We start from the raw sequence: 27,835 nt of genomic DNA on the forward strand, positions 1-27,835 counted from the left end.
GAAGGAGGGCTGTGGGCACATGAGGCCGTGGCTTACCCAGCCATGCCAGCGAGCGGGAACTTGGCAGAGGAGAGAAATGCGCCTCCGGGTTAATTTCACAATGCTTAGGGCTGTGAAATCTCCCATCTCCATCATGGGCAGCCTCAGGTGACCTCTCCGGGGCAGGTATTTGCCAAAGTGCCTGCCATACCCACAGCCAGCTGCTTCATTGCTGCTCTGTTCATGGCAGCAAATGCCCAGGCACCATGTGGGCGCTCCTGCCCTTCTGCCTGCTATCCGCTCTGCTGGCCACAGCTGAGTCCATCCATCCCTGGGCACAGGGAGCCAGGCCCTGGAGTTTAGGACTGACAGGCATCCGGTTTTCGACCAGAACACGTGGTCGAAAAGGGACATTGGTGGTTCCAGGCTGACCAGGCCGTTAAAAGTCCAGTTGGCGGGGCTAAGGCAGTCTCCCAACCTGCCCTGGCTCCGCACAGCTCCCGGAAGCAGCTGGCACATCCAGCCTCTAGGCACAGGGGCAATCAGGGAAGCACCGTGTGCTGCCCCTGCCCCCAGCGCTGCTGTGGATGCAGCACCTGCAGGTGCAGAGCCACCTGGCCACCCCTGCACCTAGGAGCTGGACCTGCCAGCCACTTCTGGGAGCCACGCGGAGTCAGGGCAGGCAGGGAGTCTGCCTTAGCCCCGCTGTGCCACCAACCAGGAGCTGCCTGAGGTAAGCACCAATCGGCTAGAGCCTGCTCCCTAAACCCTAACTCCCTCCCAGACCCTGCACCTCCACCCGCACCCCAACCCCCTGCCCCAGGTCGGAACCTCCTCCCACATCCTAACTCCCCAGGGCCAGCAGCAAGCTGTGAGCCCCGGCCTGGTATCCTCCCCTTGTGCTGCTCGGTGTGGGAGGGACGGCTACGGTTCATCTCCCGTGGGCAGCCGCTGGTGCTGCTTCTCTTTGGGGAGGGGGGTGTTGTGGTTTCCTTTTGTGCATTGCATGACTGAATAAAGCATGTAGTGGGGCAAAGAACCACCTTTTTTTCTGTTCACAAGAGATTATTCCTGAGGGAATACTGTGCCAAAAAATTAAAAATTCTGTGCACAATATTTTAAAACTGCAAAATTCTGCAAATTTTTGTCAATAAATAAATGTGGAGGCTCCAGTGTGACAACGGGGAGCACAGATCACTGGCTGCATGGAGGTGGGAGATCACCCGGCAGCCTCCCCTTCCCACCAGGATATGGACTTGGCGGTGAGGCTGCACCCGACCTGACACAGTACAAGGGTCAGGCCTGCCCCAGAAACACCTCCAGAAAAACCAGGTGTGGGCAGGCAGGCTCAGCCCAGCAAGATCCAAGTGTGAGGGGCCTCAGTGTGGTGTGATCCAGTGTGGGGTGAGAAGGTTCCGTGTGGGGCAATCTGAGTGTGGGTAGCTTAAAGTGGGGTCAGGTGTGGGTGAGGATCTGTATGCACAGGGGTTCATTGGGGGGTTCTGGGTGCAGGGGCAATGGACTCTGCAGGAGGGTCCAGGTGAATGTGGTTAGGGCTCAGCAGGAAGTCTGGGTGTGGTGGGCTCAGCGGGGGGGAGGATCTGGGTGCTGGGGGAGTGGGGCTTGGTGGGGTGAGGGTCCAGGGGCAGCTGGTTGGGGCTGAACAGGGTGGGGGTCTGGGTGGTTCATCAGGCTGCTTCAGGGTTATTTTAGCATATTCTGAAGTCCCGTCTATCCCCCTCCTGCTCGCTGCATCCCAGCCAAGGCTAGTAGCTGAGCCTGGCACAGGGTAGGAGCCACTGGCCAGTGTGTTCTAGCCCCCTCTCTGCCAGTTGTTCTGAGCACCTGAAACAATGCCCCCACACTGCTGGGGAGGGACATGTGACTGCTTTCCAGTCAGAAAATCATTTTTCTATGGGGAAGCAAAGAAATCTGCAGGGAACATGAATTCTGCATGCATGCAGTGGCGCAGACTACCCCCAGGAGTAACCAGTGTTAGGTGCCCTTTCCCCATATCAGGAAGAAAGGCTGAGGCTAGTTATTGCTCCTCTAGGACGAAGGAGATGAGAAGCTCTCACAACAAAGCTGAGGAAAGAGCATTCTTATCATGCATTCTTCTTGTGTTGTCATTTCTCCTTTTACTGTGATTCTTCAGAGAATAAAACTGTGAACTCTGTCTGGAAAAGCATGAGTGTAACATTTGCCACAGGCATCAGTGGATACTGACCTCTGTCATGCAATAGGGGTGATAAGCATTTGTAACACTAATGCTAATGCCAGGAAATAAAGACCAGTCTCTTAACAATAGTACGGTGTGTCAAGCATTTATTATATGGGGTCAGAAGAAAATAGAATCTTTGGCAAAAATGGACCTAATGAAGCCACTTGAATACTAGAGACTGGCACAGAACAGACAAGGAAGGTGGTAGTACTGTTTCCATATTTTCCTTGCAGAAATATCAGAATGAAATCCCCCATACTGCTACAGGTGGCAGACACAGAGACACTGAAGATTTACAGCATTTTCCAGGGAGAGAATGTAGGAATGCCTAACTGCTAGACAAAGTCATTCTACAATTTCAATACTGTGATCCATGCAAGAATGTCACGTGTGTTGTGGGAATTAATTATTTAATGTTTAAGTGCATTGAATGTGTAAAGTGCTAAGCATTATTATTCATGATAAAGACACTTCAGTCCTGACTTGTACTTTGTTAGGGCAGTAATTACTGTGGTGATTCATGTCCACACTCAGGGCTGCCCAGAGGATTCAGGGGGCCTGGGGTCTTCGGTGACGGGGGGCCCCTGCTTCGGCGGTAATTCGGCGGCGGGGGGTCCTTCCGCTCCGGGACCCGCCGCTGTGGTGCCCCGAAGACCCGTGGCGGGGCCCCCCCGCCGCCGAATTACCACCAAAGACCCGGCACTTCGGCGGCGGGTCCCACTTCGCAGCGGGTAATTCGCGATGGGTCCCAGGAGCGGAAGACCCGGAGCAGAAGAAGCTCCGCGGGTCCCGGCCCCGTGAGAGTTTTCTGGGGCCCCCGGAGCGAGTGAAGGACCCTGCTCCAGGGGCCCTGAAAAACTCTCGTGGGGGCCCCTGCGGGGCCCGGGGCAAATTGCCCCACTTGCCCCCTCCCCGGGTGGCCCTGTCCACACTACTCTTCTTCTATCGGTGGGAAACAGGGAGCTGGGAGCCTGCCTGGCTCCCTGCAGGAAGCCAGAAGCCCAGGCCTTAGAGGAACTGTGTGTTAATATTTTGTGCCTTATTTGCCCTGCTACTATATATATTGTATCTACTACCAAAAACAATTTTGTGCAGGAAAACTCGAGTAACATCCTTCATGTAGTAAATAACAAAAGAAGATCTGAGTCTTGAAGCAAAAAACAGCTGCATCAATTAGATCACTTTGAGCTTTGTTGAAACACACAGATTAAGATCTACCACATAGAATATTAAAGGATAGTGCTGCTTTGAAAAGTGATTCTAAAAAGTGATATAAAACTGTTCCAGGTTTATTGTGTCTCCATGACTCTAGAGCAAATCTGCTGAATTTATAAGCACAGAGATGGATTGTCTAGCTGCTGTCCTTCCAGATTCATATGGGAAATGTGAGTCAAGATGGGTTTTTCTTCCTGGCTCAAGCATCCCCAACAATAAAGATTCTGCAGTTAACACAAGGCAGTGGTCAATGCATGAGGCAGAATGAATCCAGCTCCTTTTTTCCAAGCTGCAGTGGCTCTACAGGGGAAACAGGAGTAAGAAGTAGCAAGATCTTATTTGGCCATGTCTATACTACCACTTATGTTGGCAAAATTTATGTCACTCAGGGGTATGAAAAAAACACACAGCTGTGTGACATAAGGTATGCTGGCAGAAGTGGTAGTGCGCACAGCGCTGTGTCAGCAGGAGAGCTTCTCTCACCAACACAGCTACTACCTCTTGTTGGGGGTGGTTTAATTATGTTGACGGGAGATAGAGCAGCTGCATGAGAGATCTTAATGCAGTGCAGCTGCATCGGTAGAGCTGTGCTGCTATAAACTCTCTAGTGTAGACATAGCCTAGTCAACAAACTCAGCAGATTTGACTCAGAACACACACAGGGAGGAGATCTGCCAAGTAAGCGCCCATTGTCACAGTCACTTTTCACCATTTACCCACATTAACACTTTTGATCCGGGAGGCAGTAGGTAAAGATAAAAAGCCTTCTTTTATGTGGCAACTCCATCCTGCAGATAAATGTTTTCCCACAATTGTGTGGTAAGACAATCCCATGCAACTGTCCATTGGCACATCTCCAGCAAAGCAATCGAAGGGCTCCACTAGCACCAGAAATTTGTCAGATGAGACACACATAGGAACCCCTTCAGGCACCAGGCCCAGGGTAAGGGGGATGCAGGGGGGTCGTGGGGCAGGGGTGACAGGCCTCTGGGTCAGAGGGATGGGGAGTCGTGGGGCGGAGCGACGGGCCCCAGGGTGAGAGGCATGGGGGGGTCGTGGGGCAGAGGCGACGGGGTGAGGAATGATGGGGGGGTCATGTGGCAGGGGCGACAGACCCTAGGATGAGAGGGATGGGTGGGGGTTGTGGGGCAGGCAAGACGGGCCCCAGGGTGAGAGGGATGGGGGGGTCCTGGGACAGGGGCAACAGGCCCCAGGGTGAGAGGGATGGGGGGTCATAGGGCAGGGGCGACGGGCCCTAGGGTGAGAGGGATGGGGGGGTTGTGGGGCAGGGGCGACGGGCACCAGGGTGAGAGGGATGGGGGGGTTGTGGGGCGATGGGTCCCAGGGTGAGAGGGATGGGGGGATTGTGGGGCAGGGGTGACGGGCCCCAGGGTGAGAGGGATGGGGGGGTTGTGGGGCAGGGATGACGGGGTGAGAGGGATGGGGGGGGTTGTGGGGCGATGGGTCCCGGGGTGAGAGGGATGGGGGGGTCCTGGGGCGGGGGCGACGGGGTGAGGAAGATGGAGGGGTTGTGGGGCGATGGTTGACGGGGTGAGAGGGATGGGGGGGTCGTGGGGCAGGGGTGACGGGGTTAGGGGGATGGGGGGGTCGTGGGGCGGGGGCGACGGGGTGAGGAGGATGGGGGGGTCGTGGGGCGGGGTGACGGGGTGAGAGGGATGGGGGGGTCGTGGGGCGGGGGCGACGGGATGAGAGGGATGGGGGGGTCCTGGGGCGGGGGCGACGGGGTGAGAGGGATGGGGGGGTCGTGGGGCGGGGGCGACGGGGTGAGGAAGATGGAGGGGTTGTGGGGCAATGGGCGACGGGGTGAGAGGGATGGGGGGGTCGTGGGGCAGGGGCGACAGGGTGAGAGGGATGGGGGGGTCGTGGGGTGGGGGCGATGGGGTGAGAGGGATGGGGGGGTCCTGGGGCGGGGGTGATGGGGTGAGAGGGATGGGGGGGTCGTGGGGCGGGGGCGACGGGGTGAGAGGGATGGGGGGGTCGTGGGGCGGGGGCGACGGGGTGAGAGGGATGGGGGGGTCGTGGGGCGGGGGTGATGGGGTGAGGGGGATGGGGGGGTCGTGGGGCGGGGGTGACGGGGTGAGGGGGATGGGGGGGTCGTGGGGCGATGGGTGACGGGGTGAGAGGGATGGGGGGGTCGTGGGGAGGGGGTGACGGGGTGAGAGGGATGGGGGGGTGGTGGGGAGATGGGTGATGGGGTGAGAGGGATGGGGGGGTCGTGGGGCGATGGGTGATGGGGTGAGGGGGATGGGGGGGTCGTGGGGCGATGGGTGATGGGGTGAGGGGGATGGGGGGGTCGTGGGGCGATGGGTGACGCGGTGAGGGGGATGGGGGGGTCGTGGGGCGATGGGTGATGGGGTGAGGGGCGGGGGGGCGGGGGGGTCAGTCAGGTTCTTTGTTAGGCAGGCGGGTGGGGGTGTGGCCTTTCCCACAAAGCCCCGCCCATCACGACTGGAATTTGCATATGACCCGCCCCTTACTGTGACCCCGCCCCTCTCCCTCTAGCCTCTGTGGCTGTAGCCCCGCCCCCACCGCTGTTGACGTTGGCGGAAGGAAGCGCCCCGCTTGGGGCAGTGACGTCGTGGAGCGGCGGGGCCCGGCCCCGGCCCGAGGCCGGCAGCATGTGGGGGGCGGCCGATGCGGTGAGTTCGAAGGGGGCGGCGCTTCCCGCCCGGCCCGCGCTAGGGACTCGCTCGCGCGCGGCCCAGCGACAGCAGCCACCGCCCCTCCCCCCCCGCGTCCGGGGAGAAACGCCCCGGCCACCGAGCCCCGCGCTCCCCCCCTCCCCGCGGTGCGGGGCAGCCCCGTGTCGGGCTGTGGGGCGGGCGCTGTGGGGTGGGGGGGGGAAGGGGTGTCTGTTTTTCTGCCTGCGGGGAGGGGTTTTAATTTATGCAGGATTTACACCCCCCCCCCCCCAGTCAGCGCTGCCAGGCCAGCAAAGGGCAGGAAGTGATGCTCCCAGCACGCAGGGGGAGCTGCAAGGGGGGACATGAGAACTGGGTCAGACCAATGGTCCCTCTAGCCCAGTGTCCTGTCTTCCCACAGTGACTAATGCCAATGGGCAATTATGGCGTGAGCCAGCTCTTGTCCTCCACTCCCTGTTCTTTTTTGAACCTTGTTATATATTTGGCCTCCACAACATCCCCTGACAACAAGTTCCACAGGTTGTGCTTTGCGTGAAGAAATACTTCCTTTTGTTTGTTTTAAATCTGCTGCCCATTAATGTCATTGGGTGACCTCTGGTTCTTGTGTTCTGTGAAGGGGTAAATAGCGCTTCCTTATTTACTTTCTCCACATTCATGATTTTATAGATTTATCATATTCCCCCCTTAGTTCAGACTGAACAGTCCCAGTCTTTTTAATCTTGCCACATATGGAAGATGTTCCATACCCTTAATCCTTTTTGTTGTCCTTCTCTGTATCTTTTCCAATACTAATATAGCTTTTTTGAAACGGAGTGACAAGAACTGCATATGATAGTCAAGGTGTGGACATACCATGGATTTATTTAGTGGCATTATGATATTTTCTGTCTTATCTATCCCTTTCCTAATGATTCCCAACAAGCTGTTCACTTTTTGACTCCGCTGTGAATTCAGAGGATGTTTTTGGATAGCTACCCACACTGACTCCAAGATCTCTTTCTTGAGTAGTAATAGCTAATTTAGAGCCCATCATGTTGTATGTATAGTTAGGATTATATTTTTCAATGTCCATTACTTTGCATTTATCAACACTGAATTTAATCAGCCATACTGTTTTTGCCCAGTCACTCAGTCTTGTGAGATCCCTTTGTAGCTCTTTGAAGTCTGTTTTGTACTTAACTAGCCTGAGTTACTTAGTATCGTCCACAAATTTTGCCACCTCACTGTTTACCCCTTTTCCCAGATTAATTATAAATATGTTGAACAACACTGGTCCTACTACAGGTCCCTAGGAGATGCCACTATTTACCTCTCTCCATCTTGAAAACTGACCATTTATTCCTACCCTTTGTTTCCTATCTTTTAACCAGTTACTGATCCTTGAGAGGACCTTCCCTGTTATCCCATGACTGCTTGCTGAAGAGTTTTTGGTGAGGGACCTTGTCAAAGGCTTTCTCAAAGTCCAAGTACACTATATCCACTGAATCACCCATCAAAGAATTCTAATTAGATTGGCGAGGCATGATTTCTCTTTACACAAGCCGTGTTGACTCTTTCGAAACAAATCGCATTCATCTATGTGTCTGATCATTTTGTTCTTTACTTTAGTTTCAACCAGTTTGCCTGGTACTGAAGTTGGGCTTACGAGCCTGTAATTTCCAGAATCGCCTCTGGAGCCTTTTAAAAAAATTGGTGTCACGTAGCTATCCTCCAGTCATCTGGTACAGAAGCTATCAGTGATAGATTACATACCACAATCCTGCTATTTCATATTTGAGTTCCTTCAGAACTCTTGGGTGAATACCATCTAGTCCTGGTGACTTCTTATTGTTTAATTTATCTATTTGCTCCAAAACTTCCTCTATTGACACCTCATTCTGGGACAGTTCCTTGGATTTGTCACCTAAAAAGAATGGCTCAGGTGTAGCGATCTCCTTCACATCCTCTGCAGTGATGACCAGTGCAAAGAATTCATTGTGTCTCCGTGATGGCTTTATCCTTGAGTGCCCTGGTAGCACCTCTTTCTTTCAGTGTCCCCCCTGATTGTTTGGCAGACTTCCTGCTTCTGGTGTAGTTAAAAAAAATTTTGCTGTTAGTTTTTGAGTCTTTTGCTTGTTTTATTTATTTATTTTTCGAGTCTTCCTAGGGATTTTTTTATATCTTCTGACTTTAGCTCATATGCCTTATGCATCCCCAGTGCACTGACCAAAAAACCCCACCTCAATTCAAAATTGCTTCTACAGATCTTTTGAGAAACCCTCCCTCGTACTACGCTCTCCCATTCTTCTTTCAAAATAGGATTCTTCCCATGTAACGCATCCCCATAGTCAGACTGCTATTATTATTATCTATTTGTATTGCGGTAGCTGTCAGGAGCCCCAGATATGGACCCCATTGTGCTTGGTGCTATGCAAACAAAGAACAAAAAGACAGTCCCTATCCCATGATGACCGGAGACAACAGCTGGGTTATTGATTTGGTTATTTAACTAGTTTTGGTAGGAAAGCTTTCGCAAAGAGGCAGATCTAGGTGGTTAAGCTCCAGGTTAGTCTGAATTCCTCTTGGAGATCTTTCTATAACTCTCAGATGAGAGAGCTATATTTCTGCAATTCATCTTGTGAGCTGCATTGTCCCAGAGGTGTGCAGCTGTCTTGATGGGGCATGGATGGAGATGTGATCACAACTGTAGCTGGTTTCTAGTCCACTAATGACCTTTAAGACCAGTGCCAAGGCCTTGAACCAGCACTGGAAATGTGCTGGGAGGACAGTGGTGATGTACGTAAGGTTGTCCATCCCAGTGAGGAGGTGAGCAGCTGCATTGTAAAGAATTTGGGGAAGGCATTCTTTTCATGTTAGCTCCCAGATAAAGTGGATTACAGTAATCCAGTCTGTAAGTAACAAATACATATCACTGTGACCAAATCTTTATCAGGGACCAAGGAGCGAACGGAAAGAGAAGACTTGCTTTTACCACCAATGTTACTTGGTGATTTAGCATCAATGATGAATCATACAGGACCCAGTGATGAGCTGCCAAAATATTAATAACAGGTTCCCTCCTCCTCACCCCATGAGGGAGTCGTGGCCACCTCCCCCACGGGACTCTTGCCCCATCCAACCCCCCACGTTCCTTGATGCCCCCCCGGGACCTCTGCCCCATCCACCCCCCTTCCCTGTCCCCTGACTACCCCCTGCCACCGCATCCAACCCCTCCTTTCATTCCTGATTGCCCCCCGGGGCCCCTGCCCCATCCAACCACCCCTTGTCCCTGTCCCCTGACTGCCCCTGGAATCTCTGCCCCTAACTGCCCCCCGCCACCCCATCCAACCCCCCCTCCTTCCTGACTGCCCCCCCAGGCCCCTTGCCCCCATTCAATCCCCCTGTTCCCTGCCCTCTGACCGCCCCAGCCCTATCCACCCCCCCACAACCCCCCAAAATCCCCTGCCCTCTTCCAACACCCCCTCCCTGCTCTCTGCTCCCTTACCGCGCTGCCCGGAGATCTGCCGGGACCAGCACCGGCGCCTGCGGGACTGGAGCCGCAACCGCTGGGCCGGCGCCGCGAGGCCAGGACTGGGGCCGCGGGGCCGGGACCGGCACCAGCGCTGTGGGCCTGGAGCCGCAACTGCGGGCCGGGACCAGCACCGATGCTACGGAGCCGGAGCCGCGGGGGCCGGGCCGGGACTGGAGCCGGAGCCGCGGGGGCCGGGGCGGGGCCAGGCTGGGCTGGAGCTGCGGGGGCCGGGCCGGAGCTGCGGGGCCGAAGCTGGGGGCGCTTGGCTGGGGCCGGGACAAGACGGGGCTAGGGGCGCTCGGCCGGACCAGGCTGGGGCTGCTCGGCCGGGACCAGGAGCCGGGCCAGAGGGAGCCACGAGGCCAGAGCCAGGGGCACTCGGCTAGGGCTGGGACCGGGCTGGGGCCAGGGGCGCTCAACCGGGGTGCCAGGCTGGAGGGAGCCACTGAGCCGGCCGCACCTCCCCTCCCCCCGTGCCCCAGCTTACCTTCCTGCCTGCTGCTTGTTTCAAGCTTCCCGCGAACATCTGATTCCTTATTGAACCGGTTGTCCCGGAACAACCGGTTCTAAAAGGCCTTCTAAATTGAACAACCGGTTCCTGCGAACCGGCTCCAGCTCACTACTGACGGGACCCTGAGACTTCATACCATGTTGACAAATGAGGGGGCTGTGGAGATGCCCTCTGTGGACATGTCTACATTGCAATGTAAACCCAGGATTAGTGGGACTCGAGTCAGGCTTGAGTGTCTACATTGTATTTTAACCCTAGGTTAAGAATTTTCTGACCCAGGTTTGAACTTAGGTGCTCTGGTGTCCACACTGCAGTGCACAGACCTGAGTCAAAGTAACCATATCCCATAATCCCTAGTGCCACACAACTGAAATGTGGCTATTCTAGCCATAGGACTGAGGTGCACTGTGGGAATACATTACTGCCTGCCCTGTACCTTACCAAGAAGCAGCTCGCTTTGCAAAAGGCTTGATCGGTTCACTCTCCGTTGCAAACTAAGGAGGCTCTCTGATAGTGTGCTTGCAGATCGTTGATCAGAACAGAGTGGATTAACGCTGACCTGAACTGCTGCAGTTTTCAATAGATTGGATTGCAGATTGTTGGGATAGAGAGGACTAAGGAAGTTGTCCCATGGAATAGTGGAATACTGTCAGATGACTCCCAAGACTTGAGTCAAGCAGGGCTGCATCTATACTGCAAAGCAGTAGGGCTCGGACCCTGGCTCCAGCCCTGCAGGGTCCTGGGACCATAGGTCTGAGCCTTGGGTTAGCACAATTATAGTGCAGATGCAGGGGGGATTAGCCTTGAGCCCAAGCTCAAGCACGAGCTTATATTGTAATGTAGATTTACCCTGTGGGTATGTCTACACTACGAAATTAGGTCGAATTTATAGTAGTCGATTTTTTAGGAAGCGATTTTATACAGTCGACTGTGTGTGTCCCCACTAAGCGCATTAAATCGGTGGAGTGAGTCCACAGTACCAAGGCTAGTGTCGACTTTCAGAGCGTTGCACTGTGGGTAGCTATCCCACAGTTCCCGCAGTCTCCGCTGCCCATTGGAATTCTGGGTTGAGCTCCCAATGCCTGATGGGACAAAAACATTGTTGCGGGTGCTCTCCTGCTGACCCCACACCACGGCAGGCATGGAGCCTGCTCAGATCGCCGCGGCAGTTATGAGCATTGTAAACACCTCACACATTATCCTGCAGTATGTTCAGAACCTGCAAAAGCAGATGAGGAGGCGACGGCAGCGCGTTGATGAGAGTGATGAGAACATGGACACAGACTTCTCTCAAAGTACGGGCCCCGGCAATTTGGACATCCTGGTGGCAGTGGGGCAGGCTCATGCCGTGGAACGCCGATTCCAGGCCTGGGAAACAAGCACAGACTGGTGGGACCGCATAGTGTTGCAGATCTGGGATGATTCCCAGTGGCTGCGAAACTTTCGCATGCGTAAGGGCACTTTCATGGAACTTTGTGAATTGCTTTCCCCTGCCCTGAAGTGCAAGAATACCAAGATGAGAGCAGCCCTCACAGTTGAGAAGGGAGTGATGATAGCCCTCTGGAAGCTTGCAATGCCAAACAGCTGCTGGTCAGTGGGGAATCAGTTTGGAGTGGGCAAATCTACTGTGGGGGCTGCTGTCATCCAAGTAGCCAACGCAATCACTGAGCTGCTGCTATCAAGGGTATTGATTCTGGGAAATGTGCAGGTCATAGGGAATCCCATTGCAGCAAAGCCAACCACTAACTGTGGTGGGGCGATAGACAGAATGCGTATCCCTATCTTGGAACCGGACCACCTTGGCAGCCAGTACATAAACCACAAGGGGTGCTGCAAGCACTGGTGGGTCACAAGGGACGTTTCACCGACATCAACGTGGGATGGCTGGGAAAGGTGCATGACGCTCGCATCTTCAGGAACTCTGGTCTGTTTGAACAGCTGCAGGAAGGGACTTACTTCCCAGACCAGAAAATAACTGTTGGGGATGTTGAAATAGCCTGTTATCCTTGGGGACCCAGCCTACCCCTTAATGCCATGGCTCATGAAGCCATACACAGGCACCCTGGACAGTAGTAAGGAGGAGTTAAACTATAGGCTGAGCAAGTGCAGAATGGTGGTAGAATGTGCATTTGGCACAGTTTACTGACTCGGTTAGAGCACAGTGAAACCAATATTCCCATTATTGCTGCTTGCTGTGCGCTCCACAATATCTGTGAGAGTAAGGGGGAGATGTTTATGGCAGGGTGGGAGGTTGAGGCAAATCGCCTGGCTGCTGATTACAAGCAGCCAGACACCAGGGCAGTTAGAAGAGCACAGCAGGGTACGCTGCGCATCAGAGAGGCTTTGAAAAACAGTTTCATGGCTGACCAGGCTACGGTGTGAGGGTTCTGATTGTTTCTCCTTGATGAAAACCCGCCCCCTTGGTTCACTCTATTTCCCTGTAAGCCAACCACCCTCCCCCCCCCCTTCGATCACAGCTTGCAGAGGCAATAAAGTCATTTTTGTTTCAAAATCATGCCTTCTTTATTAATTAGTCACACAAATAGGGGGATAACTGCCAAGATAGCCTGGGAGGGGTGGGATGGTGGAGGAGGGAAGGCCACACTGCACCTCAAAACTTATTGAATGCCAGCCTTCTGTTGCTTGGGCCGTCCTCTGGGGTGGAGTGGTTGGGTGCCCGGACCCCCCCCCCCCCGCGTTCTTGGGCGTCTGGATGAGGAGGCTATGGAACTTGGGGAGGAGGGCAGGCAGAGCAGTCTGTGCTCCTGCTGCCTTTCCTGCAGCTCAATCATATGCTGGAGCATATCAGTTTGATCCTCCAGTAGCCTGAGCATTGCATCCTGCCACCTCTCCTCTTGCTCCCGTCACCTTTCCTCTTGCTTGTCCCTCCTGTCCTCGTGTTCATTTTCTGCTTTCCTGGACTCTGCCATTGTTTGCCTCCATGCATTCTGCTGAGCTCTTTCAGTGTGGGAGGACTGCATGAGCTCAGAGAACATTTCATTGCGAGTGCGTTTTGGTTTTTTATTTTTATTTTTTTTGTGTGTGCCTTATCTGCACTAGCCTCTGGGATGGAGATGATAGGGGGAGCGTTGAAACATTTGCAGCTGCAGGAGGAAAAAAAGGGGGAGAATTCTTTAAAAAGACACATTTTAGAGAACAAAGGGTAGACTCTTTCACGGTGAACCAAGCTGTTAACGTTACATAGCACATGTGCTTTCGGTACAAGGTCGTATTTTGCCTCTTATATTGAGGGCCTGCCGGTTTTCGGGTTAACGTGGAGCACAAACCCAACTGACCCTCCCTACACCCCCTCCCCAAATTCTCTGGGATGATCGCTTCACCCCTCCCCCCACCACGTGGCTAACAGCGAGGATGATTTCTTTTCAGCCACAGGCACATAGCCCAGCAGGAATGGCCACCTCTGAATGTCCCCTTAATAAAATTCCCCTATTTCAACCAGGTGACCATGAATGATATCACTCTCCTGAGGATAACACAGAGAGATAAAGAACGGATGTTGCTTGAATACATTCTAGTAGCTGTACTGGCCATGAATGCATCCCAAGTCTTCAGTGCAAATTAATCATTAAACATGCTGGCTTTTAAACCATGTATTATATTTACAAAGGTACACTTACCAGAGGTGCCGTCTCTGCCTTCATGGTCCGGGAGCCCGCCTTGGGAGGGTATTGGTTCCAGGGTGATAAACAGTTCCTGGCTGTTAGGGAGAACTGTTTCTCCGTTTGCCTGCTGTGCACTACCCTCCTCCTCCTCATCATCTTCCTGGTCTCCAAAATCCTCATCCCTGTTGCGTTAAAGCCCCCCCTTGCAGGAGTCCATGAACAGAGGTGGGGTAGTGGCGGGGGCACCCCCTAGAATTGCATGCAGCTCATCATAGAAGCGGCATGTCTGGGGGTCTGACCCAGAGCAGCCGTTTGCCTCAGCTCCTACAGTTTCACGCGGCACTGCTGCGGGTCCCTATTATAGCCTCTGTCCTTCATGTGCTTGGAGATTTTTTTCAAATATTTTGGCATTTCGTCTTTTGGAACGGAGTTCCGATAGCATGGATTCATCTCCCCATACAGCGATCAGATCCAGTACCTCCTGTTTGGTCCATGCTGGAGCTCTTTTGCGATTCTGGGACTCCATGGTCACCTCTGCTGATGAGCTCTGCACGGTTACCTATGCTGATCAGCTTGCCGTGCTGGCCAAACAAGAAATGAAATTCAGAAGTTCGCGGGCCTTTTTCTGTCTACCTGGCCAATGCATCTGAGTTGAGAGTGCTGTCCAAAGCAGTCACAATGGAGCACTCTGAGATAGCTCCCGGAGGCCAATACCATCGAATTGCGTCCACACTACCCCAAATTCAACCCGGCGATGTCGATTTCAGCGCTAAATCCCCTCATCGGGGAGGAGTACAGAAATCGATTTTAAGAGCCCTTTAAGTCGACAAAAATGGCTTTGTCGTGTGGATGGGTGCTGGGTTAAATCGATCTAAATTTGACCTAAACTTGTAATGTAGACCAGGGTTGTGAAACAGGATGACAGCAAGTTCCTCAGAGGATATTCCCTTTTCAACCAGTATTTCTTGATTTTGCTCTGATTTAATCTGAGTCAGCTATACTTCATCTTGCAAGCATTGTGACATCCTGGTTATATCTTAGAAAATGAGATACACAACTGGGGTTTCAACTGTGTTGAAAGTTAATGAGTCTTTATTGAGTTGTAGCCTTCATCCATTGCAATGTAAAAGTTTGGGGTTTTTTAAACCACCACTAAGGATTTTATCTCTGTGCTGTGACCTCAGAGTTGATTGTGAGGCATCCAAGATGTTAACCATGGCCATGTGATTTTGAAGTTTGGTTGGCACTAGTATTTAAATATTTTTGTATAGAAATAGGAGTTTGGGAAGGTCATCTGAAACACTGGATGGGCTATTGCATTTTTCAGGGAGGATGGCATGTTCTCTTCTTTGAAGGATGCATTTATTATTTATAAATTTTACAGTTACTTTTCACTAGCTTTCGCAAGCCAAGAAGGGGTATATATCACTTTTGCATGCAGTGGGTTAAATTTTTTAAGGGCTTCCAAGCATGTCATTGTGTGTGAAGGATTCTGTTAGGGGAGGGTGTGACAGTTAATGTTGTGTGGTTCAGTTCCAGATTTTCAGCCTTCGCAAGTCCTCTCGTTGATGATTTCTGCAAAGTAGGATGAATGCTCTGCCAGTGGTTGGTGCTTGAGTACAATGTTTGGATTAATGGTAAAACAGATTCTTTCAATCTTATTCCACGTCATCAAATTAAGTTGTCAATTCCTGTGACTGTTTGTTCTTTTTTATGCTACCAAGACTTTTAAAGTCTCTTACTGACATCTCTCTGTAACTACGCTTAATGATTAGAATAACACTTCTGTTATGTTGGAGACAAAACACTGATTCTGTTGCAGTGAAAGAAATTAGGACTGTATGTTCTTGTCCCCAGATTCCCTAACAGATATTGTAAGTACTGTTGTTTGGAGACTTACAAATTTTACTGGCATATCTAGCAGACTAAGATGTCTTTCAAATTGTTTACAAATAAAACAGAAAAGTTCATATATGTACAAAAATGTTAACTGTAAATATACCTAAATTCAAGAGTACTGAATTAGTTTTCTTTCAACTTATCTAATGACATCTGTGGTACAAACCAGTCCAGATTTGACATGTCTAGCCTCATCCATTTTAGAGTTACCCAAGCACAACATTTCTGATAGATCTGTATGGAGAAAATGTGTTCTGTTCTCCCTCTCCTCCTTCCTTAATACCACCCCCAAATAAAAAAATAGCTTGTGTTGTGTTTGCCCCATCCTCCTTCCTTCAGGTTCCCCCCACCCCTTCCTCCCCGTATATATTTTTAAAAATAGTTTAACAGATTAGGTTCAACTGAAAAAGAGGTTGTTAAAATTAAAGCTGGAATTCAACCTTAACTTCAGACAAGACCAAGGAGATGCCTGTTGGCTGATTAAAAACAGTTGGAACAATAATCTGATGATTACATGTCCCTCAGTAGGAAAGTTCACTGTTTGTGATAACGTGTTCACAGTCTGAGGGTATTGATAGAACCCCATATACTTTTGGGTGTCCAAGTAGCAGCTGTGACCAGAAGCAGTAGTTCTTTGTGTGTGCTTGGCTTGAAGGTTGTAACTTTTTCTTTGGACTCTGCTGCTGCTATCTGTGCCTCAAGATTAGATTACTTTAACCAGCCTCTTGGTGGAACTAAATTTTGGAGACTATTCAAAATCTTCACCTTGCTTGTCGGTGTGGATTGATTTAAATCAGAAGGACGGAAATCTTGATTTAAATAATCAATTTTAATCTTGATTTGTGTTTATACTTTTTAGTTATTTTCCTGAAGAAAGGTTGATTCGCATTGGTTGGTAACTACTGCCACTAAATACAGCCTTTACAACAAATGTGGAACTGTTTTTTGCTAACTGGAAGGATATATTGTATCTATACACATTTAAGCAATTTATATAGCTTAATTGACATTTATTCAGATTCTTAATTTTTATATTTATATTATGTTAGAAAATGGTGAATGATACATTTCTTATTTACTAGTTAATTTACTTTTAATTTGCATCAAGCTCTATTTGAATGGAAATTGAGTCAATTAAAATGCACAAAAACAGCATTTTAAAATTATTTATGAGTTAAATAAAACTACCTTAATGTGCTGGATAGATAAGGGGGAAAAAAGTTTATCAAAGCATGTTTTGCATCTAAAACTAAAACAAAGGCAGTATTGTATGTAGTTAGTGGGTTGATCAGATTGTTTCTGGTCACCATGTCCTTTAGGGTTTTAGAAGTAGTAGATCTCATCCTCTCACACTTAACTTTTATTCACAGAGTGGGAGAAAAAAAACAAGCTTTCCTGATTTGTCAACTGCCATTGGCTCCTTAACTGTGAATGAACTAGTCATTGAACTGAATTAGTTGAATAAATTGAAAGTAAGAAAATATTTTCTCTGTACCTGCGAAAGAGGCTACTGCTGTCAAAAGCTAATTTAGCACTTCAACAAACTCTGGTTCCAGGTGCTTAGTCAGTGAGTTCTGCTAGTTTAGTAGTATGACATTCTTTGAAACTTGGCAGCTAACATACTGCTTAATATATTTTATTTAATTTAAATTATTATAGTTATATTTTGGTAAGTTTAAACTTTATGCCTTAACATAGGTTGTCATAATTGCAGATTTAAATAGGTTTATTTATTTTTTAAAATCTCTATTTAATTTACATAAAAATTATAGATTGAAGTCTTGAAAAATTATTTATATATATATATATATACATATATATATATATATATATTTTAAATCTTGGGTGCTTATTCATCCAGCAGTGCTTCTTAGAGGGAATATATTACACCTGTCCTGTATGGTTTGGATTTGATTCTGTCTGTTGCCCAATGAAATTTAAGAGCTTGGTTTTAATCAAAAGGTTCTAACTGGTTTGGGTCCTAGTTTCTGAAGAAAGTTTCCCTCCCCTTGTCTGGTAGTGTAACAGGTGAGATCTGTGGAGGTGCTTGAGCTAGCAGTACCCAGGTATAACTGGAATGGGGTTGCTGGTAGGGCTTTCAACTCTGGAACTCACTCACTATCTTTCCTTGGTTGGGCACAGCCTGAGTCTTTTGTCCTTGTGGGCATTCTGAAGGCCTGTATGTTTTTTTCAGGCATTTGAGAAAGGCCTGAATGGGAAGGGTTTAAGCCAGTTTATGGGGTACTATTTATTAAACTAGACAAAAGAGTGAGGAAGTGTCTAAGGGAGCCTGATCTCCAGGGTATTGTACCTGCCTTTCTTGTCCCATATAGTAACTTTTTAAAAGTTAGCTTTTTTTTTTTCAAATAAGAGTTGTATATTAATTTAAAAAAAAATCAAGACAAACTAGTGTTTCTGAAATAACAGATTTCTATAAATAATGGATTTTCACAGAAGATATTTTTTGTGACTATTTCAGGAAATGCTTCAAAGAGCATCAGAAGAATTCTCTCCAAAGATGGAGATTCCTGAGGAGGAGATGGATACAACTGATACCCAATGGGGCTGGTTTTACTTGGCTGAATGTGGCAAATGGCATATGTTTCAGGTATCTAAACATGGGATTATGTTATCTATGATAACTTCCACACTGTCAAATGTACTGTATTTAAACTTGTCCTTTCTGGTTTGTGTTGAAGACTGATTCAAACACTCAGTGTTCAGTTAGCAGTGAAGACATTGAAAGGAGCTTCAAAATGAACCCAGAAGGCTCTGTTTCTTTTACTACTGCAAAATTTAACTACAAGTTAGACTTTTCAGGTATGTCTTTCTCTAACAATGAAGTATTTATATATTTGTAGGTTTCTCATGACAAGAGTTGACCGGTACATTTTACATGCTGTTGGCCTCAACTATCTCTTTTATTGTAGTGCAAAAAAGCACAATTGGGAAGGCCTTCTTCGTAAAATGTCAAATGTACATTCATATAGAGACAGTTACGTGGTTCAGCCTTCTAGCTTTGTTACTGTAAGTAGTATACCCTGTTCAGTAACACTGGTGTTTGTCCTGTCTCCTCTCACTTGAGATATAAGTGGTGCTGTACTGTATACTCAGAGAAATGAGAACACCAAAAGTTTGTTTTCTTCTAAATATTCAAGCAGCAAGCATTGTAGAAAATGATTTTCTGTCTTCACAAACTCTATATAAGTAATGCTGATAAAGTGACAATATAATTCAGCTGACAGATACTTCAGCAATCCAACTCTGATATGTTCATCAGAGCATCAGATATCATTTTCTAGAAAATGATTTTATGTAAAGATCTCATATATTCATATTGTATGGACTCTTTATCACAGGTTACTGATGGTTACCAGTGTAGTTACTATGTAGTTAATTTTAAATACATTTTACTTATGTAGAAAGTTGCGATGTAATAGTGTCTCATTCTGAATATTTCAAATATTGCACTTATAGTTTCATTTGTGTTTTCATATTAAACTGACCAAAGACCTGTCATGCTCATGTGATGTGGGTGTTCCGTTTTGTGGATAGCAGTCTCTGTATTCTGATCTTAGTCTACAGTTGTAGGGTAATACAGTGGTGGACTGTATGAAAATATGTACATTCATGCAGAATTTTATATTTTGTTAAATACTTTTTCAAATAGCTTCTTTAGAGTTTACTCTTAAAAATGGATTTTGTAAACTATATTTAAACCTTGAATCTTTGCTTAAAAATGCTAAGGGCAGCTGTTAAGCATAACATAATTTTCACCATACTGTTAACTTTGTGGTACAAAGATGTTAGCTTCTGCACTGCATTAAAATTAGCATTTAGATGCAGAAGTTTACAGTGTAATCCTGGCCTTATTAAAATCAATGTGAGTTTTGTCATTGGCTTAAATATGCCAGGATTTCACCACTAGTGAGTATGCACTATCTGTCTTAAGTATGGTACTTATTTAGTACTAATTACCATGGTATGTGGGAGCTCTGCTTGTGTTTGTGCATTCTAGTAGTAGTAGTGTTGGAGAATAATATTTTAAAATGCTTCTCTCAACACTTGAGACAATAATTCCTATTTGGCAACTCTAAAAATATCATTTTCTGGGTACTATGCTATGTCCAAACACTTTACATTTCTGTAGATTGAATGTTTCTGGTACTCACTTAATTTTCATTTTATATACAGTGATGAAACAAACCAATCTGACTACTGGAAAACAGCGTCCAATAAAGCGAGCTCCCTTTTCTATCAGTGCTTTCAGGTAAGAACTAAAGGTGGTTCATTGTTGGTTTAATTCATCATTCCTCTAGTAAGATGAACTAGAAACATTTTAAAATTTCTTCATTATTTTTTACCCTCCTCAAATTAAATCTTGGGACACAGATTGGAGCGGGAAAGCGAAGGAGGAGGAAATCTCTCCTTGCCCGTTAAAAATAACTACCCACAGCCTGAATCCCCGTTCAGGACCCAAGCAGTGTGTCAAGTTATAGATTAGTAGGAATCCTATTGGGGGAAAAGAAAAGCGTCAACTCTTGGTGTGATTGTTTTAACTTATATTTTTGTGTTTGAAGTTATATCTGTGAAAATGAGGCTATCCCAATGCCTTCACACTGGGAGAATGTAAATACAGAGGAACCATATCAGGTAAGAACTATTATGACATGGAACATACATATGATGAAAGAACAATGGACTTCAGTGAAACTATACTAACCTCTCTTTTTCCAGCTTATTCCTTTGCAAAAACAAACAAATGAATATAATGAAGTTTCTAGTCTCTTTGGGAAAACAATGGATAGCAACCGAATTAAAAGAATTCAGAGAATTCAAAATCTAGACTTGTGGGAGTTTTTTTGCAGGTGAGATTATTTCTAAAACAAACACTGTACTAGGTCTGCTAATGGAATACATCTCTTTTAAAGGCATGCAGCAGAAATAGTTAAATGCATCTAATTATAAAACTGTCGGAATACTTATTGTGTGTCTGCACCCTTTCTGCATCTGGTCTCTTTCCTCTTTTCCCTAATTGGTCCTGCTCTTGTGTTTATAGTCACATATCAGCATTCCTATTAAAGATCCTGATTTTTTTATGGATTTGGAATTTAATGATACTTCTGTAACAACCATAAGCTAAAGATCACAAACTACTTAAAACTTGAAAAGCAATGAGAAAATTGAAAAGCACTGTTGCAATAAAAGTTTCTTTTGGGCTGAAATTTGATATGCAATTTCAAAGGTTTTATGTTTAAATTTAAACTAAAGAAGAATTTTTTTTAAAGGCATATAAAACAATCTTTGTTTCAAAGATCAAATTTTTATTTTGGTCACTAAGGTTAGCAGGTACAACTCAGTATGCACATGCAGCAGATTTTTGGGGTAAGAAGGTACCATTTTTACAAAATCCCTTTTCAGACTAGAACTGCATTTTAAATTGATTAAGCAGTGTTTTAATTTCCTGATTTACCAGTTGTGAAAAATACACTGTCTTTGATGTAGAGAAAAAAGCACAACCGCACGAATTGTAGATTGGCATTCACAGCCTTGCCGTTTACTGTTTAGTCTTAACATTCCCTTAATGTATCTGTTTTTTCTAGAGATGGGTCCAAATGCCTTTGAACTTTTGAAGAAGTTCACATCCAAATCTGAATTTAACTTTGCAGTTATTTTTCAATTATTTAAAAAACAAAAATTTTTTTGAAAGGCTTTATCAAAAGTTGTATTTGTCTGAAACAGAGAAACTGTGTCTCTGCAGTTGTTAGTCTCTTGGAGAAATTGACATTGAAAAATGTTTCTAATTTTGAATGGTTGTATGAATGGTTTGATGTGAATTCCTCCGTGGTTATTAAAGGGGTTGAATAGCTGAATGTCCCTAGCCCATGTTGCTAGAAACATAATTTTTCCCGATGGACAATAAGGTACCAGTCTTGACCATAGTTTCATGGTCATTTTTAATATATCAAATCTTTGAACAGTAAATAATCATCCAACTGGTAAAGAATGTGTGGCAACTTCAGCGAGCTCCCTCATCAACATATGGAAAGGAAGACCACAAGCATAGCTACTTTGTCATGAAGGTTGACATTGGGCTCTCTTCTAATCCTCTCTATGTGAGCTGGCTGGTAGAGGTGACTACAGTCATTGTTCTCAGAAATTATATGTGGTGGGCCTCAAGATATTGTTATGATGGAGTGAACGGGTCACAACAGACTCCTTGTAAAATGAGCCTTCACAGGGTTGTATTCGTTGCATGTCTAGTGACTCAAAACAAATACTCCCCATTTGTCAAGTTTCTCACCTTACCATCTTCTCTTTATGAATTTTAGTGTAGGGTGAAGTGTCTGTGTTGGATCCAGCTCTATGCAGCAAATCTAAGTTTAGTCTGTCAGTACTGCAGAAGCCATTGCTGGCTTGAGTGTTCCTGCTTTCTTTCCCACTAAATATTGTATGGGGCAGGGTGAGTTAGGAGTTCTTGAGTTTTATTCCCACCTCTTCTCTGCTCAGTCTTTATTTAATATTTGCACTTCAGAAACATTATGTATCACGCGGTTGCCCTTGGAAATGTCAATACGTACCTTTCTAGAAAGGGAACTTTATAAAAAGTCAGCATGAAGATATATTGGACCATTATGACAATAAAATCAATAAGTAAAAAATGAAAAAAATATTAAGGTGTTACATGGGCTTAAAAGGTGCTATGCTGTAGATGAAATTGTATGGTATATTGTATTTGAGAAATACCTTGTGATCATGTAATTGCACTCTTATAGTGAATATTTACAGAGAGAGGTGTCTTAAGATTGCATATTGAGTCTTAATTTTCTCATTTCCTGGCTTATGAGTGATTAATTTTTGCAACTTTAGCTTTCTCTTAATGTATTGGTATGGAATGTATTTAAGTATATAAATACATTATACAATTAAAAAGTTTATTTGCTTTGATTGGTGCTTTTGTACCAATCTTGCTACTTTGAAGCTTGTATCTCTAACAGTGTCCCTGTTGTAACAATTTATTGCTTTAAAGTAGATTTCTATAGCAGTATCTCTGAAGTTTTTCAATTTGTGGCATACTTCTATGAATAATGATACTAGATCCCCACTGACTTCTGAGTTCGCAGTGCAGATTTGTGTTCTCTTTGATTTTCTACCTTTTGCTGAAAAAAGGAATTGGTGGGCAGCAGGTACCACTGCACAACTAAGTGTGTGCTTTAAGAACTCCAAAGCTATGGAGTTCCCACTACCCCATTTTTGGAAACATGAACTCAGAAATGGGAATCTGTAATAATCATACTGCACGCAATAACAGTATTGCAATATTACTGTGTGTGTTAATTGCAAAGTAATATACAGTATTAAAATTCCATGCTCAATGGAGTATAAAGGCATGAGGAGAATCTTCTTAGTCCAGAAACTGCTTGCCCTTATTTTTCCACAGGGAGGGAAACCTAAAGATTTGTATCAAAGTCACAAGGATGGCTGGCAATGGTCTCAGAGGCTCAGCTGCTTTCTGGGGTGAAATAATGTATTTGTGTGTCTGACCCAGTCATTTGGAGCAGATGAACCTCATCACTAAGGTGCTGATTTTGTCATGGATATTTTTAGTAAAAGTCATGGAGAGGTCATGGGCAATAAACAAAAAGTCACGGAAGCCATGACCTGTCTCTGACTTTTTACTAAAATCATCCCTGACAAAAATGGGGAGGGAGGAGAGTCCAGTACCCTGCTCTCCCCCCCCCCCACCCTGAAGCAGCTGGAAGCTGCAGGGACTTCATTGTCCAGTGGCTAGGAGGGGTCCCCCGCTGCCCTGCAGGGCTGAGAGCTGCGGTGGGGGGTTCCCCGCCTCATGTAGTGGCAGGGGAGCTGGGGGGGGGGGGGGGGGCTGTTGAGGCTGATTTCCCCACTCTGACACTTTGAGTACAGAAGGTGGGGCCCGCAAGGATTCTAAAAATTAATACTGGCCACCCCAGGCTTGTATTAAACTCCCAAGGTTACAGCTTTTCTCTGATCTTGGATGGGTAGATGCTGCCACCACCCACGTGCAAAACACCTTTCAGAACCCAGGAAGATGCACTTGGGAATTCCTTTCTGTGGGGTACCCTCAAGCCCTTTCATCCCACTACCAGGGAAAAGCTGAGAAAGAAAAACAGAGGAAATCAGCTGTTGCCACCAGCTAATTAAATAACATGCACAAACCTCTTAGGAACCAAAAATCCAATTCTGTTCTTTAAAAAAGGTAAATTTTATTAAAAAACAAAATGAAGAAAATACATCTGGAAACTTAGGCTATTGCTAGATTTAAAAAGAGCAACTACCTTCAGGAATAGTTTCTTGAGGTCCAGCTTAAAGGTTACAAGCAAAACAAAAGCATCTGGGGTTAGCACAGAGGAGTCCACGAAGCCATAAAGAAATAGAGAGATAAACCTAGTTGCATCTTCCTAGACATTTCCTGATCTACTTACATATCTGGGGTTTCAAATGAGTAGTTTCTAAGTATGATACCAATGATTTTTCATATAGGGTGACCAGATATCCCGATTTTATAGGGACAGTCGTGATATTTGGGACTTTTTTTTATATGGGCTCCTGTTACCCGCTACCCCTGTCCAGATTTTCACACTTGCTATCCGGTCACCCTATTTTCATACCTGGCCCCAAGCTTCTTACAGGATAGTTTCTGCCCTGTTTGCCTCTCCCCGGGAGAACAACCACAGACAGACAAATGGCAGTCTTGTTTCAATTTTAAAAAGTTCTAGCCTTCCCATTGGCTCTTTTGGCCAGGTGCCCTCCTATTTCCTTTTACCTATGCATAGCAGTGAGACTTTTTAACCCTTTACAGGTAGAGCAATTAGAGAACAGCCACTAAGAGGGATTTTATAGCTACTGGCTGTCTGGCTACTTAGATGGTAGAACTTTGAGCTGTATTTGAGGAGCAGAATCAACTTTCGTCACTTCTCTCAAATTCAGCTGTTGCAGTATCATTTCTCCTCTCAGTTTCTGTGCAATTCCAGATTGATTACAAAAGCTTTTGTAATGCTATGCTTTTTTTGTAGGAAAAAAGCTCAGCTAAAGAAGAGAAGAGGTGTCCCTACCATTAATGAACAAATGTTATTTCATGGTACCAGCAATGAATTTGTAGAAGCAATATGCATTCATAACTTTGACTGGAGAATAAATGGTATGCATGCTGCTGTGTATGGAAAAGGTAAGCAGTAATGACTCCTTTAATACTACTCCATGTAATTTTTGAGTAATACATTTATTTTGCTCTTCCCTCTCTAAACATATAATGGTGTCCCACAATTGCACTTACCATACTGTGGTCTGTAGGGCATTTGCTGGTGGTCTGTGGAGAATTGTTTAATCTGTCTCTCTTCTTCCTGCTAAATGTGATAAAAAGACAGCTAAAATAAATTTAGTAAGCAGTTCCTGTAGTTGCCACAGTTGGATGTTATGCAGTGGGGTGGTGGAAAATGATAGTCCAGTGGCAGAAGGGTAAGCCGGTCATGGGACAATCTCCCTACTACGACGTGGCTCACACTGAAAAAGCTTGAGAAGCACAGCACTAGTATAATTTTGCTGGGTTGATTATGAATATAAAACTGAGATATATGGCCTAATTCAGATCTTACACCATTTTGATTTCATAATGAAACTGTTGTCATCAGGTATAATTTTTGCTGTTTGTTTTTTAAGGGACCTATTTTGCAAGAGATGCATCGTACTCCAGTCGTTTCTGCAAAGATGATATGAAGCATGGAGACACTTTTCAAATCCATGGTGTCAGTCTGCAACATCATGTGTTCAGAACGTATAAAGTTATGTTTCTTGCTCGTGTTTTAACTGGAGACTATGTCATTGGAGATTCCAAATACATGAGACCTCCTTCAAAAGATGGGAGCTTTGTGAACTTATTCGACAGCTGCGTGGATAGTACTTGGAATCCAAAGATCTTTGTTATCTTTGATACCAATCAAATCTACCCTGAATATTTAATAGAGTTCTGTTAAGTTTTGCAAGGAGCCAAACTGAATATTAGGTTGGTTGTGATGGATGGGCAGTATGTCTTTGCGAAGGAAATATAACTTACAATTTTTTTTAAATTCGTGGTGATGAACAGAGATGGAGATGTGAAGGAAAATCTGGCTTACATCTGTAAAATCCTTTTGGCTTAAGGTTGGTTGTCCATCTGTTGGTCCTGTAAATAAACATTGATGCTTTTCACATTTAGGGTTTATAAAAATTTTTAATGTGGCTTAGCTGAGCCTTAATTAAATTGGACATTTAATGTCTTCAAAGAATTCTTACTGCTATACATTTTAAAAAATAATACATATGTATTATCCATGTGTAAAATATATATTTATGCATATGATACAGTATGTGTACAGATGAATAATCTTTTATAAAGATTTTATTTATAATTTTACAGAATGTGGGGGGCTTAATAGTTATTGGTATATTGCAGCATGTATTACTTGTAGATTGGAGTTTAAATCTACAGAACAATCCATCTAGGGAAAGCAAAGGTCTGGAATCATAGAGTATCAGGGTTGGAAGGGACTTCAGGAGGTCATCTAGTCCAACCCACTGCTCAAAGCAGGACCAATTCCCAGACAGGTTTTTGCTCCAGATCCCTAAATGGCCCCCTCAAGGATTGAACTCACAACCCTGGGTTTAGCAGGCCAATGCCCAAACCACTGAGCTATCAACCTCTCCCCCCATTAATCTGAACCTGTTGCTAGGACTAAATCTAGGTCTGATACTGCTTCAAGCAACCTTGCAATAATGCTGTGCAACCTATAAATTGAAGTCTGGTTGTGACAGAATAATATACCTGACAGCAGTTGTGGTCAGTAATTAGGTAGGTATTTAGCCCTAGAGTCCTGTGCTAGGATCTCTTATGTGATGTAGAGAATTGTTATTTAATAGTAAAGTGTGTTTTTTGTCATCTCCTCCCCCCCCCCCCCCAAAACATGTGTGTATATAGCCGGCTTCTGTTTGAATGCTGCTGTCTTTCTATAGCTTGGCTGGAATTTTAAGATGCACTCAGTGTTGACATGACTCTACTTCCATTGAAGTTGATGGTAATACTCTATTGAATTCAATGGAAACAAGTATTAAACCAAAATGAAGGGCTTCTAAAAATTCCATCCCTTAATTTTCCCCTATGTTTCATGACTGGTTTTAGTAAAACGTGTGTTCTGATTTTATGTAAACCAAGTTTTCTTTCCATTTGCATAGATGCAGAGTATGGACTGTTTTTACCAGGTAGAATCTGATTGGGGAGGAGAAGAGGGACCAGAAGAAAGATCAGAGAGACCTAAACTCCTGAAGAAGGGGAAGTGAGGTGTTAAATGAGTAAAAACACATTGGCTCTCCCTCATGAGACTGCCTCTTTGGATCCCTGCTCTTGGATTCTTGCCCTGTCACACAGACCTTAGATATACTCAAAGTTGTGTTAGTTTTCTGGCATGGGAGGGAGCATACTACTGCACGTGCACAGCCTGGCATTATGACCCAGCTAATAGAGGCATGTATCCCCTCCTCCCTAAGTCCTTTATCTGTATCTGTTCATGGACTGTTGCAGTCACACCACGTGTTGGTTGTTTGTGTTCTTTGAAATTTCTTGGAAACTTTTCCTCGACTTATCTTCTTCAGCTGCTCAGGGCAGGGACTGTGGCTTCCTTTGTGCTTGTACAGTACCTAGCACAATGGTTCTCCTGAGTGAGATTTCTGGGTGTTATTGCAATGATAACCAGTGATACAGAACGGTAAACCTTCACTGATCCACAAGACTTGTAATACACACATGCACACACAATAAGGCGACATCTACACTGTGAGCAGGGGACTCACACCCTCATATACGCATACTTAAGCTAGCATGAGTATAAATAGTTTAGCTGTGATAGCATGGGTAGCAGCCATGGAGGAATGGCTACACCATCCCAGTATGAGTATGTGTACACAAGCAGAGGGAATCGCCCCTAGGTTGTAGTGAACCCTCCCGACTTCTCATCAGAGATTTACTAGCAAATGCGGTAGGGTGTCCTCAGACTAAGTCCTCTTTATTTTTATAAAATATTCTACAATACATGTACTTGGACATTATGAAATTATAAGAAGTCAAAATAAAATAAAAAGTTGTACCCCTTTTGTTTGTTCACTCACTAATTTCCAAAATCCAGTAACTATTTTCCTCAAGTC

At 45.9% G+C, this 27,835-nt stretch overlaps 1 protein-coding gene across 6 annotated transcripts; it reads left to right on the plus strand.

Annotated features, from left to right (window-relative positions):
- The first annotated feature begins 5,950 nt into the window (after nt 1–5,950).
- PARP11 (poly(ADP-ribose) polymerase family member 11) lies at nt 5,951–27,835 on the plus strand. Of its 6 annotated transcripts, none has more exons than XR_006574901.1 (9): nt 5,957–6,075; nt 18,102–18,230; nt 18,322–18,442; nt 19,817–19,892; nt 20,203–20,275; nt 20,360–20,490; nt 24,679–24,830; nt 25,322–25,801; nt 26,870–27,835. XR_006574901.1 is itself a non-coding variant. In XM_044997126.1 (9 exons), exons 2-9 carry the CDS (start codon nt 15,346–15,348, stop codon nt 25,633–25,635), a joined length of 1,011 nt encoding a protein of 336 aa, XP_044853061.1. In that variant the 5' UTR covers nt 5,984–6,075; nt 15,257–15,345; the 3' UTR covers nt 25,636–26,000. The 6 variants fall into 6 exon arrangements, 5 of the variants coding, with proteins under 5 accessions (XP_044853085.1, XP_044853051.1, XP_044853061.1 ...); XM_044997126.1 differs by lacking the exon at nt 26,870–27,835 and adding an exon at nt 15,257–15,360 and having other exon boundaries at nt 5,984–6,075; nt 25,322–26,000; XM_044997128.1 differs by lacking the exons at nt 5,957–6,075; nt 26,870–27,835 and adding exons at nt 15,103–15,141; nt 15,257–15,360 and having other exon boundaries at nt 25,322–26,000.

This window comes from Mauremys mutica, chromosome 1, assembly GCF_020497125.1.
Source record: "Mauremys mutica isolate MM-2020 ecotype Southern chromosome 1, ASM2049712v1, whole genome shotgun sequence".
NCBI classification, from domain to species: Eukaryota; Metazoa; Chordata; order Testudines; family Geoemydidae; genus Mauremys; species Mauremys mutica.